This window comes from Phalangium opilio, unplaced genomic scaffold (genome assembly GCF_054372755.1).
Source record: "Phalangium opilio isolate 3A_F unplaced genomic scaffold, DU_Popi_V2 ptg000209l_1, whole genome shotgun sequence".
Classification (NCBI taxonomy): domain Eukaryota; kingdom Metazoa; phylum Arthropoda; class Arachnida; order Opiliones; family Phalangiidae; genus Phalangium; species Phalangium opilio.
The window spans coordinates 10,794,083-10,811,690 of NW_028324217.1; the positions used below are offsets into that span (position 1 = coordinate 10,794,083).

The 17,608-nt window shown below is 37.3% G+C and overlaps 1 protein-coding gene across 6 annotated transcripts in view; it reads right to left on the reverse strand.

The window, feature by feature from the left end:
• brp (ELKS/RAB6-interacting/CAST family member bruchpilot) overlaps positions 1–17,608 on the reverse strand; it is a 116,600-nt gene that overhangs the window by 10,507 nt on the left and 88,485 nt on the right. For 2 of the 6 annotated variants that reach the window (XM_089855831.1, XM_089855832.1), the window contains exons 6-15: positions 14,170–14,337; positions 13,080–13,358; positions 8,836–12,030; positions 7,948–8,121; positions 7,649–7,887; positions 7,442–7,577; positions 4,743–4,874; positions 4,167–4,330; positions 3,960–4,107; positions 1,351–1,437 (exon numbers count right to left, since the gene is read on the reverse strand). In XM_089855831.1, the coding sequence (XP_089711957.1) occupies positions 1,351–1,437; positions 3,960–4,107; positions 4,167–4,330; positions 4,743–4,874; positions 7,442–7,577; positions 7,649–7,887; positions 7,948–8,121; positions 8,836–12,030; positions 13,080–13,358; positions 14,170–14,337 (4,722 nt within the window). The other 4 variants (XM_089855833.1, XM_089855834.1, XM_089855835.1 and 1 more) reach the window with 4 other exon arrangements.

A 17,608-nucleotide genomic window follows, 5' to 3' on the forward strand; every position in this document is an offset into this window, starting at 1 on the left:
ATAAGTATTTATTTTCTTCAAAAAATATCGGGTAGAAATATCGGTTCATTTTTAACCGATACCGATATATCGGTTAAAGCCAAATATCGGTACCGATACCGATATGACATCGGTATCGGCCCATCTCTAATAACAAGTCTCGAGCGTTCAAGTTTCAGTCTTGTTATAGACAGTCCGCCGGCTTCTCTATATTACGTCGTCTCTCGCGTTGAAGTTTTAATCTTTTAATGAGACAGTCTGTCGTGTTCTCCATATTTTAGCTTCTGATATCCTCTGTTTAGTTTAGTAATGAGAATTCCGTGTTCTCCTTTAATAATACTGCATTGTGGCAGATTGTTAGCAGCCAATGGATAGCGGAATGCAATTTCTTATCCATTTAAAAGTTATTCTGTGCCGGCGGCGTTCAATAAAAAGCATAATTGAATCAAAGAGACGCAAGGGTAATTTTGGTCACCGGCGATTTAGATTTATGAACGTTTAACGCTCCCAGTGGTTATCTTCTCAAGGTACGGAGGATAATAGAAAATAGAAGAAATTGAATAGCTGATTCCACCAGTCTTAATCACCAACCGGTTATAATAGACATAACGCTGGCTAATTTACTACGAACACGCGAGAGGCGTTGCTATTTGGCTTTCACTTGCGTAATTTCGCGAGCGAAAACCGCCTTTGAAGGTTAGCGCAAATATATTTTCGGAAGAATAGTGTGATGGACGGAACGAAACCTGGGAAAAGCGGTTAAGGGAACGACCCTTGAAAATCTGTAGCGTGAGACATCTGAAGGTTTTAAAAGCAACAAAATGAAGAGATAAGGTACTTCAAGAAATCATAGCCTACGGTGAGTACACCTTCCTTTATCTACCAGTATAAATTAGGGATGAACCGGTACCGATACCATATCGGTATCGGCACCGATACTCGGGGTTTCCCGATAGTATCGGATCGGTTGGTTCGATACCGATACTAAACCGATACTCGTTTAAAATGCGATACATGGTGCTACATGACATTTTTAGGTCTTTTAGTAACGTAATGATGGTGATAATATCTCATTTCTATGAATTTCAATCGTGACGAGTTCTCATTTATAAAAAAAAAGTACCTGAATTCAGTTTATCTAACAACTAATAAGCGAAAATCTTTCTTAGTATGCGCCTACTACTCTAGGGATGAACCGATACCATAACGGTATCGGTTGAAGTATCGGGTTTTGGATCATAGTGAGTAAATATCGGTATCGATCGGTATCGGTTCATGTTTGTACCGGTATCGATCGGTATCGGGTTAAGCCTGGTATCGGCCATCTCTAGTATAAATTATATAAAGCAATTTATAAATGATAAAAAGTACCTGCTCACTCGTGTCTTTTGCCTGCGGTTTTCCGTTCGTTTCAATCGGAATGCCTAGCTCAAGCAACATTTTCAATCGGTTTTCGGTCTGTAATTTATAACGTTAAAAAAATATTAAAAACACCAACAATTTATAAGAAAAAAATTAAAAGGTCAACAGAAATGTTTAAAATATTTCGTAATTCAGATAACTAGAGTAATTTTAGACTAGATTTTTACCAAAGTTCTACAAGTTTATTTTAGACTGTTTAGCGCTATCGTCAACTGGCCAACTATATCCACAGAATATTAGACTGAAGTAAAAAACTAATCCATCGTGGTTTTAGGAATTTAAGCCGCCAAGGCTACATTTTATCGTTTTCGTTACTGGATCGTTACTATCTGTCTAGCTTCAAATTTTTTCTCCTATTCCAAAGCCCCACAAACTAAACACCAAATGCCTTAGAATCTGCAGACAGGAAAATTTTACTGCTAGTTTTTGCCTTGGAGTTCCTCAAAAACGATACGATAGTAGACTAAAATAGAATTATCTATTAATTATGCAAACTCTCAAGTTAAAACTAAACATTCAATGTCTGCAAATTCATTGGTTGTTCTTGGGGTAATGCTATTTGATAGGTTGCATGCTCTTGAATTTAAACAAGCAGGCTGGATCCGTGAACCTGATGGGAAATTCAAATGTGGTGGAGATAATCGCTATCTTTAACTATTGTTTTAAGTTTAAAACATTTTTTAAAAGTAATAAAAAGTGAACTACTTTCAATCGGAAAATGGGGAAAGTAACTTGGTGTGAGAAAAAAAACCTTTAAGAGCCTAAGAGTTCGTGATTCAAAACTTCAGACGGATTACAGTGACGTTTTTGGCTGCATTAACCGGGAAAGCCCGCTTACATATAATTATATACAAGGGGTGTGTGAAGGGTACGTTAGAATTGAAGGGGATGTTCTTTAGGCGACTTGAGTCTAAATTTTACCGTCCGGGCCTCGGTTTCAAGATAATATTGGCGTATTTTAAGGATAACTCCTTAAATTTAATTAATAAATGCTAATTTAATTTGGGGTAAATCAGTAAAACACTTCAATGTTAACTTGAAAGCGGTGGTCAGGACTGCAAAATGGCATAGAACATTTTCGACTCAAATTTCTCGAAATCGCCCAAAGAACTTCCACCTTAATATCTGACAGACATTTCAGTAGCACCACCTATCCATTCGGTAAGTGCGACTGAACGCTGTATGGTAAATGAACAATATAAGAAAGAGTCATAAAAAAAATGTGATATTTTACCCATTTTTCAACTAAATATAAAATTTATCTGCATTGTGAAACATTGAAATTTTTCCACGTGATATAAAGAACCACAATATATTCCAATTACGTCTATAAATTTAAAATTACACTTCCTATCTTTACATCTACACGTCACGTTTGCCACATCGCGTGTAATGTTTATCACTTCTCGTTTTAAATCAAAGTGTGGGTTCAGTGGATCCCCTACAAGTTGACTTTCCTCCTGAACTAAGTATTTAGCTTGGCAAAGGCTGGTCGGCGGGATTAATAAGTGCACTTACAAATCCCGCCACAAATGCCATACAAATTTTTGTTTGCTTTAAAGCAGAGTGTTACCTAATTTAAATTTGTCTTGTAAATCTGAAACTACTAAGAAAGATTAATGATGTTTCAGTATGCAGATAAGTTAGCTTAGGTCCAGAATCGGTTGGATTTCCTGCATAAGTTGGCGCCAGTAAAGGGTTATAGAACATGAAGGGAGTGGGAGGTGGGCAATCAAGAGGTTGAGACAAAACGGCCGAGTTGGTAGGGGGCGCTACGGATAAAGGGCTAACGCCGGCAGCGGGAATATTAGACTGCAAATGGGGAGTGCTATTCGGAACTACCGATTGCGGGACCCATGAAAACGGTGCCTGATTTGGGTTTATTTGACTAGCAGGTCGTTGTTGTGGACAAACTGATAAGGCTGGGCTACTCGGTTCTATTGGATTAGCGGGTAGTTGAGGAATAAAACCTATATTGGCGTTAATGGGGTGATTGCTAGGGGGGCCTGTTAGGCTTGGGCCGGAACCTACCGAGGTTTGATTAAGGGTAGGAACGTTTGGATTCTGAAGGTTTGCTATAGCCATGGCATTTTGTTGATTTTGGGTAGATAACAATGATAGCTGATTAAGAATTTGGGTAAGCACATCTCCTGGGATTGATACCGTGGCTGTGCTGCTGGGAGTAAGATTTGCGCTAGTACTTGTCTTATTCACTACAGGAGGGGGTTAGCATTCGTAAAAATAGAAGGGTTTGAGACCTGGCTACTCCCTGAAAAACTACTATAAGTTCATAAGCATGTCCCATAAGTTGGTCAGTGGTTATTGAGAGAGTGGTCAAGAAGTGACGTAGAAACGTCATAGGTTCTGGTAAAGCGACGCCTGGCGAGGCGTTGTCAAAGCCTTAGTACCATATTTAAGGAACTTATAATAGAGCCTTGTATAAGAAACTTCATAAAAATCCATCGCTTTTCGTTTTCATGCCCCCATTAACAAAGTAATATACATTTAAACCATAGAATAACAGAATTATACGCAGAAATTGTTTAAAAATGTTTTACTTCTTCCTTCATTTTTTCCATCAGTTTCCTCTTTTCAGTCCGAAGCCTGTCTACTTCTTCAGCCGTCTGAGCATTTTTGATACCAGACATCTCAAGAAGGGCCAAATGGGCGTCTTTCTCGCTTATGGCTGCGCTTATCGCTTCTTGCCTGTAAAATAACTAATGTTATTGGACTCAAAACTTTAGTTATCTCTATTACATTCGTACTTTAATTCATAGAGATTTTCAACGCTTTTCTTCTGTTCAGTCTTAAGTTTCGACGCTTTATCTTCCAAAAATTTCACCCTTTCTTGAAATCCAGTGCAGTTGGGACACAATCCTTTCTTCTTTGCTAATTCGAAACTATCCACGATTGACTGGAGCTCGTTAAGCTGAAATTTATTACTTAATTTGTAAAATTCTTAATTTTCAATTTCTTAACGTATCTGAGATTAAATAAGCACAGTCAGTTATAATCTTATTTATTTTTTCACCTTCATGAATTTTAACTGAATTCTCTTAGATATTACCGATCTTAGGGTGATTTTTGAATTAAACCAGACTACCGTAAGTTTTTGTTAGTTTTTAATATCCAAAAATGTGAAAAAATGAGCCTAATATGTTACTCCATTCAGAATCTTAGCTCACGTTTTTCACAAAATACGTTCCGTTTTTAAGGGCTCTAACGGATGGTACATTACTTGCCGGATTAAACGATTGTGTCAAAACTAATTATAGTAAAATATGTTAACCAAAGAAAGGCAAACTTTGTCTTAAAGAAGAAGTAATTTAATATTTAAATACCCTTTCTAGAGTGTTCCTGTTTTCCGCATCCTTCTGAGCGACGCTTATTTCAGACTGAGCGGTGATGTGTATGCTTTCTCTCAAGGCCTCCTCTAGCTCCTCGATACGCTCCTTTTGCTCATCAACCAATTCCTGTTTTTTTTTCACATAACGAATAATGGTAACGGGGAGTAACACGACAATGTCCTCATCAGTTCGCAAGAGTACCGTCGATAAAGGCCGTCAAAGCCCCGTAAATGTGGGCAGTGTGAAGATTAGACGAAATCGCCGCCGCCGCCGCCAAGATATTGTTGTTAAATGATCATGTTTTTGTTTGGCCATATTCGCATAGATCCGCGACATTTTGAAAAATCACATTGAGCCCGTGTAGAATAGCGCAGGGATTCCAGGACGGGGAATAAACAAAGCCAAGGAAATTTGGGATTGAACGGGATGGGGTTCGAGTAACAAAAAGGAGGCGATAGAAAGTAAAACCCACAAAACCAAAAGTAAAATAAGAATGAGGCAGTAACCAGAACCAAAAGCTATAAAATAACCCAGCAAAATAATAAACAAAACAAGAAAAACAAAATTAGCTAAATACCGTTCTTCCAATATCTGATAACCGAAATTAAAACTTTTAATCTATCAATATCGCGATATTTGATGAGTTGGCAATACGCGATGACGTCACCGAAGTGAAACCCGCCCAATTTCCTTAAGTATTCGAGCCTAAGATAGTTTCTTAATTTATAAATGTTTTTAGCGATATAAATATCGTCAATATTAAAAAACTTCATTTAAACAACGGAGTAATTTTCTGTTAATCCACTGCAAAAACGACACGGCACACTAGACGTATGTTCATTTTCTCTATAATTGGTTTATGTCAAATAATTTATTTATATAAAGAATCTTTTCTTATGAATAGTAAGAAACAACGAAATAGAAGACCGCCTTTATATATATATAAAATGGATTTCTGTTTTCCTAAATTGCGATTATTTTCTTAAATTTATTGAATATTTTATTTATTTATTTTTTTTTTTTTGGTTTTTAAATTTTTGTTTGGCGAGTCTCTCGTTAGAAGAAGCTAGAGAAGAAACTAGCCGGGCCTGACCCACCCGGACCTTGTCCAGGGCCCTAATCCACGCGAAATTAATTTTAATTGATGAATAATGGTAAATTAAAATATCCCATTAAACGAAATTATAATTTAACGATGATTGGGAATTTTTGAAAATAGAAAAATAGCGTTTAGTTAGCACAGTTGTATCTTTTTTTTGGTTAATAAATAAAACTAAAAGATTTATAGAAGAAATATCTACGAACAAACGAACTAGGAGAGTGGTAAACCACAAAATCAACAGTTTTATCAAGTCTTTTCATTCTTTTACATTGTTTAAGATATTGACCGTGCTCTAGATGTAAGACTTTCAAGTTCGAAGCGAGAAAATCCACGTGTTAGATTTTCATTTAGACTTAACTCGCACTCGTACAACTCCTTGAGAAATTTTATATTAACGAAATTAAAGTGCAAAACATCGACATAGTTTCTTACACTTAATGTTTGAAATTAGTTTAATCCAAGAAAACACCTTGGGCCAATTAAGCGAGAAAGATTTTTTTACCAAGATTGCAGCCAATTTCGACAGGTACAACATACATCAGAATTATCACTAATATTTTCGGCATGTTATGGGGTTGGTAAGTTTTAGTTAATTTTAAAAGTAAAATCTTTATTTTTTCTCCTGATTCGTTTGTCTGTTAGATCTAACAAGCAACTTAAGCATAGCACTCCAATACCCTTGTGTATGTTTTGGAGGTTTTACCAAAATTTGCCAAGGACTGGTGTTAAAGGAAAAATTTCAGTCTGGAATATATCTTTTTTTTTCGAAAGAGCATCTAAAATACTTAATATTTTAAATTGGAATAATGTATCCATCTACAATATTAAATAATGTAGTAACAAATAACTTGTCTTTATTTTGACTTATCGTTAATCAGATGTCTGCAAGACGATGAACATAATGTTGTATAGGAATTGTAATTCGCCACCATAGACCAAAATTGTCACCGGTTCACAGAGAAGTCTTAATGGTCCTAACATAGAAGTTCATTTAAATGCTACGATCATCTTTAATTTTGTAAATAGATATATGGTTCCAGTTTTAATTGTTCATAATTTTTATGCTCTTTCGAATAAAACAAAAGAACAAGAAAATCTGAAATTTTCCTTTAAACAACTAAAGAGATTCTACTTCATTTTCTAACGAGCAAAATTGAATATATGTGCTTTTCATAAAAGAACGGTTTCATGGATGTGGCACTAATTGATTTTAACTATTAATATTCATTTATGTTAAACCGTGGGGTTAGGAATCTATTGAGCTATCAAGAATCATTTTGTAACCTCCATCTCAAAGTGTTTATATACATTTTAGGTTGGAGCTACACTAAACGTTATCCAGGGCGAATTTTATGCCTTTTTCAATTACTTCGAGCCACAATGTAACTGTGACGCGTGACTGGTAATCGCCAAGCTCAAAAGTGGTCAAGAAGAATCTAACACGAGGAAGATGGCGTTAAAATTATTCCTTTTAACTGGGTGGGTTCTTAGTGGGTGTGTATCTCAAAAGAGAAAAACAAGGGTTTCTCTAAGGAAAACTACATAATTTAAGAATGAACCCCAATACTTGACTTCTAATTGAATTGCAAACCTGAGCTTTGGTCGCATCCTTGTTAACTTCAACTTCCCGCCTTCTAGCTTCATCCAGCATTTGAGCACTTCTAGTTTTGTCGGTCTGCTGTGTTCTTTTCAGGCTATTTAACTTGGCGTCCCTCTCCTTCAGTTGGCTGTGAGAGATTAGGCAACATTTAATATGTAAATAGAATGGAGGTGTCCCATTTACCGATTTGTCACTTACTCTTGAAGTTCTTTAATTTGCTTGTTAAGCATAAATTTGTCTTCCTCCATACCCGACATGATTTGCAGAAGGCGTTCCAACTCTGCTTGTTGTTGTTGCGTCTGTTGCGGCTGGCCCTTTTCAGCTTTTAACTTAGCTAATTCCTTCTCTCTCTCCGCTTGCGATTTCTCTAATTTCAAACAATGTTCCTTCATCTGGTCCAATTGCACCAATAAGGCATCGTTGTTACCGGCGGCAGCCTGTGACGATAATTAAATTTACATTTAATTGAAGACCATGTAACGGTAATAAAAGCGTACTTCGTGAAGTTGTTTTTCCATCTGATCTAACTTTTCCTTCCTTTTCTTCAATTTCTTTTCCAGGTCTTCCAAGGTTTTGTGTCTCTCCTCCATTTGCTTTTGCATGGCTATGAGTTCTGGAGGTGGTTCTTTGGCGCCTTGTTTCGCTTGTTGTTGCAGTTTCCTTATTTCCGTCTAAAAATGAAAAGGAACAACTTTAATACGTCCCCTGTTGAACAATCATTATTTTAGCAAATATTAGCCGCTGGAAGATATTTTAAAAGAAATTACAAAACTGTGCGTTTAAAAAAAATTACATCGAAAATGGAACAGAGCGTGGAATTTCGAATAAAGCAGCAAAGAGCCGCAGTGTTTCGACGTCAAAAGTATATTCCAATCAGTGTTGTGGCTTAAAGAATGCGTATATTCAAAGCCCTTACATAGCTAAAGCATTGTGAAATCTTTAGATACGGTGCACGTGTGATAGCGTATGCATTTTTTTAAACAGAAGTATTACAATGATGGCGTGATCACACTGGAATTTACAACACGAGGAAAATGTTTTTTTTTTATTATTTAAACCCCAATCATCAGCTCTTTTGTATTAATTAATACGTTATGGTCAATAAGGATTGTCTATTATGTTTGGCTGCAATATCTCTTCTTAATATTCCAAGGCTCTTTCCATTAAAATCATAAGAGCATTATAAGAGGTAACATGAAATAATCATACCATATAAACCGATATAAATTAAACAAAATTATAATACAAATCATAAAACTTTATTTCGAAATCATAGAAATCAAAACAAATATAAAAATATAGGATTTTTAAAATATGGAAAAATATGCAGAAACTAAAAATGTCATCAGACCATTATTGAGCTTCCAATAAATGGAATGACTAACCTCTCGCCTCTCCAGTTCTTGGACCAACTTTTCTAGTTGTCCTTGGAATCGTTCCCTTTCGACATTGAACGATTCACTATCTTCGCGCGCTTTCTTCAACTGTTTCGTCAATTGCTGCGTCTCTTGAACCATCCTCTGTGTTTCGCTAACGTGTTTATCCAACTCTTTTCTGAGGTGTTCCACTTCTTTAACCAGTCTTTCCTTCTCTTCGAATATGACACGATCGTTGGCTTGTTGAGATTGACCTTGCATTTCAATTAGTTGCTTATTTTGATCGCGATATCTTTGGAGTTCGATCTTGGAGTCTTCAAGCTGTTGCTGCCAAAGGGCACCACTTTCTAACGTCTTTTCCAACCTCATGATCAGTTCTTTGTTTTCGCGATCGGTTCGTTGCGCTTGCTGGTCCATCTTCTGAAGTTCTTCATACAGCTTTTGAATTTCTTGCTGCGACTTGTCAAGCTCGTGTTTATATTTCTGATGTGTCTCCTGTGATTTTCCAGCAACCGTTTTTGTTTGTTGAATTTCACTTTCCAGAATCTGCAACTTTTGTTTCAGTTTATCTCTCTCTTCTCCAACTTTTCGCAACTCAGCTTGCACGCGTTCCAGCTGTTCCTTCATCTGGTGGTGTTCGTCTCGCAGCTTGTCCCTCTCGACAGCTAGTTTTTCCTTCTCTGCGCTAGACGTCTGTTGGTTCGATTGCACTTGGTTCATGTAATCTTCCGCATCTTCCAGATCCTGTTTTAGCCTTTCAATCTCCATTTGCAGACGGCTGTTTTCACCTAAGGTCTTTTGCAAGTCCACTTCGGCTCGGTTCAGGAGTTGACGAAGTCGATCGGCTTCTTCATTCTTCTCGTGGGAAGTTTGCTGCGAACTCTGTAGGCCGTCGATTTGCATTTTGGCTTGTGAGAGAGCTATTTGCAAAGACTGAACTTCCTGTAAAAGAACGTCCCTCTCTTCTTGAACCTTCTTCGTCTCTTTCTGACTTCTTTCTAATTTGTCTTTTATTTTCTCCATATCAATCATTACCCTTTCGATGTCGTGTTTTTGTTTTTCTCCACCCGTTTGAACTTTGTCCAAGCGATTGTGCGCAACCTCTAACTCTCGGTTCAGCCTCTCTATCTCAACCTGTTGCTTTTGTCGAATCTCAGTTAAATGCGCTATGTCCACTTTACACGTCTCGTATTTATCCTTCACTTTTTCAATTTCGATGTATAATCTTTCAATTTCGCTCTCGTGTTTGTCGCGTTCTTGTTGCGTTACACCCCTTTCATTTAGCGCCTTGTCTAGTTCTGTTTGTAACATTTGAACTTGATGTAGCGCCAGCTCTTTCTCTTTGGTGGCTTTTTCGATTTCCAGTAGTACTTTTTCATACTTATCTTTAATTTTCTCCATGTCGATCCGTAATCTATCAAGCTCGCTCTGCGACCTCTCTTGGACTGAGTGGTATTTGGACATTTGGGTCGCGTAGCGATCAACCTCAGCTTGGAGATTTTCTTTGTCGGATTGCAACCTATCCTTTTCGTTTTGCGTTTTCCTGAGCTCCACTTGGGAACGATCGAGTTTCTCGTACAATTTTTCTAGTTCCACTTGCATTCGAGCTAATTCTTCTTGTGATTTCTCGTGGTGCGTTTGTGTTTTTCCGACATGGGTCTGTATTCTGTCGATTTCGAGGGACATCCTATCAACCTCCCCCTGCAGTTTATCCCTTTCGGACTGCACTCGCCTCAACTCCACCTGCGATTTCTCGTAGCGATCTCGCATAACTTCGAATTCCATCTGGCACCGGTCCATTTCGGTTTTGAATTTTTCCTCGGACTCCTTTAGCTTCGTCAATTGGGAATTAGTCCTAGCGTATATTTCCTGGAGACCTTCGAATTCGTCTTGCGATCTCTTGCAATCTTCCTTGGCTTTAGCCACGAATATTTGAGCCTTCTCCAGTTCCAGAGTTAAGCGATCAATCTCTCCTTGGGTTTGATCGAGCTTAGACTGATTCTTGAAATGCTCGGCTTGCGTTCGGTCCAATTTTTCCAGAACCTTTTCATACTCGACTCGTGCAATTTCCTTCTCTTCTTGCGTCTTGGTAAGCTGGTGCATCATCTTGTCCTGCTTCTCTCTGAGAACCCTGAGCTCCGCTTGCGTTGTATCGTAATCGACGTGGTACTTCTCCAACTGGTTTTGCGTCTTCTCCAGTCGATCTCTAACCACTTCAAATTCGGCTTGAACGTTTTCTTTGTCTTTGTGTGTTTTGTTAAGCTGAGCCGTTAGCAAATCGATACGTTCCTGTAGTTTCTCTACTTCGTTGTGATTCAAGTCCTTCTCCTTCTGCAGCCTCTGCATCTGCGTTTGTATTCTCTCGTGTTTTTCCCTCATTTTATCAGCCTCTAGCTGAGCGGATTCTTTGTCCTTCTGCAGCCTTAGAGTCTGCGTAGTAACTTGATTTAATTGCGCTTGTAACCCTTCCACCTCGCACTGAGCTCGTTCTCTTTCCGATTGCAGCCTCCTAATTTCGGCATTAGCTTTGTCGAGTTTCTCTTGGACTCGATCGCAGTCCAATTGAGCCTTGTCTAAGGAAGCCTGTATCTTCTCGTGCTGTAGTTGCGTTTTTCCCAACGTTCCTTGCACTCTTTCGAGCTCACCTCTGAGTTTCTCCGCTTCCGCCATAGCTATGTCTCGTTCCGATTGACATCGTGCTATGGATGCTTGTACGCGATCGTACTCTTCCTGCAAACTGTCTCTTTCTGCCTGCGAGTTTTCTAGCTTGGCTTTGAGGCGATAAATTTCTCCTTGCGATCTTTCGACTTTTTCCTGAAGCTGTTCTACTTCCCCTCGTGATCGATCTTGTTCCGCTTGGTTCATTCTGAGCTCGGCCTGCGCTCGTCGAAGCTCCGATTGCACTTTCTCCATTTTTTCTTGTAACCTCTCGACCTCTTCCGATTGGAACATTTGGGTCTTTCCGAAAGTATTCTGAGACCTTTCCAGTTCCGATCGTAAGCGATCCATCTGTTCGCGCATTCTTTCCATTTCTAAGGAAAGTCTGGAGTTTTCGCTCTTGGTCCTCTCAAGTTCTATCACGCTTTTACCGTGCTCGCTAGCCAGTTTCTCCTGCTCGGCACGAGCCTGGCCCAACTCTGATTGCGAATTTTCTAATTTTACCTCTACGCGGTCTTTCTCCGCGGCTGCCTTTTCCAATCTGACCTGTACCAAGATTATAAAAGAACATCAATTAAAGAGTTAAAGAACTAAGTCATTTGCACCCTAATAATATGATAGCTGTCCCACATCAGGTCGTAGATGTAAGAAAAAAAATATTAGGAACAGAAGTTACAAGTCTAATTGAATGCTCTAGGGTAACTGGCATTTACAAATGTATCTTTATCTAACTAATCCAACAGAAACACCTGAAAGATTTTCACTGCGCATTAATATTTGTAATTAAAAATATCTAACATATATGTATGTATATAAGTGTCAAGAGCTTCCATCTTAAACTAGTCGTGACTTGAACAAGCACGTATGATCCTGTATTTCAGACATGATAATATCTCTACAGGTTTATTCAAACGTTTGCATTGAAGTTGAAATCTTAACTGCTTTTAAAGGGAGTAACAGCCCAGGGCCTTAATATGTCCAAAAATCTTTGGTGTTAAGTACAGTCTAAAGAAATGACTTTGTATCAGAGTGCAAATACATTCCATCGATCAACGTACTAGCGATAATAGGTCAATTAAGTTTTTGTAGTGTCTAATGGGTTATTCTGTCTATAGTCGGGGAAAATAAACAATTTCTTATTTAAATGTAGGTGACTCATTTATAGAGACAAAAAACCGATTACTCTTAATTATCGGTAATCGTTTTTTCCTATTTGGTCATGGGAATACTCAGCTACCTCATGATAGATTCGTAAGCAAAATCAGACACTAGCTACGTCGGTTCCTTACTCCCTGGTCGGTTGCAACTCCTGTATTGTGAATAGATTTTTGTGGTTAGGAAAAAACCTTTTTCTCAATGTTGACGGACATAATGTAGTTGGTACAAGTCTCCCGAATTCCAATATATAAGAGCTAGAGTACGCCTCCATTATAATCATGGCCAAATATTTCATCCTGATTTTTGTAATTTTGAGAAAGCTTGTCGCAAAAGATTGTGTAACGAAAAGATGAATAGCAGAGCCGAATATTCTCCAGAGAAATTCGAAACAATCGAAAACCAGACCGAATTGATTTCAATAAAAATCATTTTCTTACTTGTAATTTTTCCATCTCACTCTCCATCCCATGCATCTTCATCTTGTATTCGGCGATTTCTCGCTCGTGCAATTCTCTCTCTTCGTTGCGCTCTTGTTCGGCCCGGTCTCTCTGCTCCCTCAGCTGGCTTATTTGCTTTTCCTTATCCGAGATGGCCTCCTCCAGGCTGGACAGAGCTCCTTCAGAGGACGAATGGTGGGCTTGAATGGCTGTCAGACGGGCACGTGCCATGTCTACTTGGTTGTCTTTCTCTTTTAAAAGATCTTCCAGGTTTTCAATCTAAAAACACAATGTAATTACACGTCTCTCACGACATAAATCTTGTACCATCCATTTAGTAACTTGAATGTTATAATAGGTTAAACTCTTGGCTAGCCTAATCTTATTATTTCCCACCATGCAAAAATTATAGACACGCAGGACAAATGTGCATGTTTTCCACAAGTGGTGCTATTGATACGCCAGTAGTAAAGAGTTATTTTCTGAGGTCTACAAACAGACATTTTTGGAAAATCGTTTTACGTCATCCTCGATTTTATTAAGTCATTGAAATTTAACTCTAAAGAAAATTCACCTATTTTGTAATTATCGATAAGAGCTTTTAGGCGTTTTGTCGTATCTGCTGAAATATTTTCTTAAATTGTTTTTACCGTAAAGCAACGGCATTTGGTAATCGCCGTATGATTATTTCACCTTCCATTTAATTGGTTCATCCTAAACATAGATTTTAAAGGTTGAGGCTAAGACTTTATTGGTGTTAAAAGAGCAACGGAAAACCATATCAAATAATTCTGGTTGAAGAGGCACATGCATTGATGGCGAAGTTTTACAAATTTAAATTGTCCGTTCCCTACAGGAGTTCCAGTAATGCAGATGGTCAGATGATTTCCATCTACTAGAAGAAAATAGCTGCCCTCTTGGAGAAAATTCTAACCACCTAAACTAGCGATATGAGATGACATTTTACAGCCTTTGAAATGTATAATAATTCCCATCACTTTTCCCACATCTTGAAAGGTCATGATTTTTAAAAGAAGCTCTTCTATTAGAAATATTGCATACTTAAAAAATCAACACATATATATGGTACCTTTCTTTGAAGGACGTTGATTTTCCTGTCTTTGATATCCATATGATCTCTTAATTCCTGAAGCTCTTGTGTCAGGCGATTCCTGTCTTGGGACGACGTCATAGACTGGTGGGTTCGCTTTTCAATCAACTTGTTCTTTTCCTCCAGCCTCTGACGTAGCTCCTCGACCTAAAAAATAATGATGTGAAATGAATTAAGAATCAGGTAATCATTCCGATTAGACCTGAGATATTCAAATTTTCACAGGGAAAGGTTTTACAAATAGAGACCAAATTATGCTTAATTCTACATTGGCTAAAGAGGTCATTCGATAAGTGTTATTTATTTTCTTCATATTTTAATAGTTTATATAGGGTTCACCATCCTTAATATTTAGGCAGTGGTCTGTTACTCTGATCACGAGGAAATATGGAACCCACCTGCTGGTTATAGTGAACGGCGAGTGTGGTAATGAGAACTTTATCTTGCAAAGAGTGTCAAGTAATTTATACATAATACAAGTTGGGAAAACCAAAATATTACCTCTCCGAGTCGGGGAAAAGACTAGTGTAATACTCAATATCGAAATACTAGAGCAACATTTTTTCGCTTTGTTTTGTCTAACGAGGCTTAAGTCATTGAATAGTTTTCTCTACATTGTCAAAATATATAATCATCCGCTAATCCTAAGTTTCAAATATTATTTGCAAAGAATATATAAGTTCTATGTTAAGTTTTATTCTCTGATGCATACCACTAACCCGATAACGATTAGCCCTTTCACTGATCTAATTGCTACCATGATGCTTTCTTCTATCATAAAATCCAAATCTGATTATTTAAACGTGTATTTAACTTTCGGCTCACTCTGAACCGTTAATGTCCCTTCATTACAGACACGATAATCAAAACCCAAAGTTTACTCCACCTCAGGTCTCAATTATTTACTCTTTGGTTCACTAAGCCTATTGCGGATCCCGACAGAATCCAGGCCTTAGCTTTCTTCTTGAAATAACTAAACCAAGGATTATTCTATATACAGATGTAGTATAGCTTAAGTAATATATAAACAGCCATTTCAAATAATAATATTAAAAAACATCCTTGGAATATCAAAATGAAACAGAGCTTTAAAGCTACAAAAGTACTAAATGCATCGTAATTACGAAAAAGATTTCCACATATTCACTTTATATTATGGAAAAAGTGAATATTAAGGTTCTGTAGGATTTCTTAACACATCAAAACAAAGCGAACTGCTAACTCGGCGCACTAGTGTGGCAACGGACAGACACACACAGACAAAAAAATAGACAGCTTTTAACTCTTTCCGTATTAATTTTGAATTCTAGAGGGCCGGTAGGCCCTTCTAGATAAGATCCCACACCCTCCCGTAATGTTAAATGAAAATTCACAGATTTTCGCCGATTTCCCCATAGGAATAACATGGGGTTTTTGGTGCTCCTGTACATCGAATCATTTAAAAACTAAAGCGAAGTTACGTTTCGGAATACTTTCAAATTAACAAGTAACTATTCAAGGTGTGCCTTTTTCAAGTTTCATAAAAATTAATTAAGTCTAAGTATGTTAATTTAATTAAAAATGTAAGTACCTCAAAAGATTATTCTACAGCAGACGACGCTAATTGTTCATTACTCTACAGTAGACGACGCTAATTTGCCATTTCACCGCCTTGAAACTTTAACTTGATATTTTTCAATAAATATAACACCATATTTATTAAAAATTTCTCTGGCGGGTCTATTTTTCGTTTAATTATGTGTCTCGGTTGAAATTCTATACTTAAGATACCTTTTTAATTTATATTTTAGATGTTAGTTTCGACCAAGGCTTAAGTTGCCTTACTTAGGCCATGGATTTATAATAGAAGCTCACGCTTCATGGATATTTCACTGTAGCCTTCAGTAAGGCATAAGGATAGATGGATCAGTGTTGGAAATAAGGATTTTTTTAAAACTGGACCTGTGGCCTAGGTATTTTAATTAAAATAACTGGCCACGGTGCCACTCACTGTAAACGTACAAGGGCAGTGAACGCAATGTCATGGATAATTGTAATCGTAGAGTGGACTGTAAAAGATATGGATTTGATAGTTTAAAAATCGTGGCAGGATGTAGGTTTTGAAGTTGACTATAAAGCTCGGGTTCTAAAACGAATCTTGAGCCGTATCTTATAAGAATTAGTAGAAGTGTAGAACCATTTTTAACCTCGTCCTAGAAGTGAAAAATTTCGCATTTCAGGCAAAAAATTGTTTTGTAATAGATTAATACAAATGCAGACTGAAGGAACAGATATTATATAAAAAAGGACTTGGTTTGCCCAAGCCTAAAAAACAAAACGATAAGAGTTTTTTCCAGTTGACTGAAGCGCGGATATTTTATTTTTCTATATAATTTTAAAGACAATCCGTATTTTACTACTCTTTAGAATTTAATTCAATCTCCTGATTTTACTGGTAATAGATTTATTTCCTATAAATTAATTGAAATAAAAAATTACTTATCTCAGATTTTTCAACAATTCCATTTTCGTAAAATTTTATCATGAAAAATCTGAGATAAGTAATTTTTTATTTCAATTAATTTATGGGAAATAAATCCATTACCAGTAAAATCAGGAGATTGAATTAAATTCTAAAGAGTAGTAAAATACGGATTGTCTTTAAAATTATATAGAAAAATAAAATATCCGCGCTTCAGTCAACTGGAAAAAACTCTTATCGTTTTGTTTTTTAGGCTTGGGCAAACCAAGTCCTTTTTTATATAATATCTGTTCCTTCAGTCTGCATTTGTATTAATCTATTACAAAACAATTTTTTGCCTGAAATGCGAAATTTTTCACTTCTAGTTGAGAAAAGAGATTATCTTAAATATTAAAATAAATATAATTAATATTTAATATTTTCTTCGTTAGTCGTTCGCCTTATTGAGCGTTACATCGTTTTAAAAAAGAATAATTAAACAACCTTGAGAGACTTGACTAATATTGACGATATGACTGTTGTTTCACCTTACTCAAATAGGTAGTATATAAAGGATTCGAATCGCAGCTGTAGATAAGAACATCGCAATTGCGTGAACCTTGGAGGAAGACCCCTCCATTGGAAGGCTAGACGTTTCTCGTAACCCTAGCCGATCGCCGCGTATGTCTTAACCTTAAGGATGATGGTGGTGTTAGAAGCCAGGTGTACAGACTGGTGTCCATGTGGGATGGACAAAAACAAAGACCAGAAGATGGTGGTGTTAGAAGCCAGGTGTACAGACTGGTGTCCATGTGGGATGGACAAAAACAAAGACCAGAAGATGGTGGTGTTAGAAGCCAGGTGTACAGACTGGTGTCCATGTGGGATGGACAAAAGCAAAGACCAGAAGATGGTGGTGTTAGAAGCCAGGTGTACAGACTGGTGTCCATGTGGGATGGACAAAAGCAAAGACCAGAA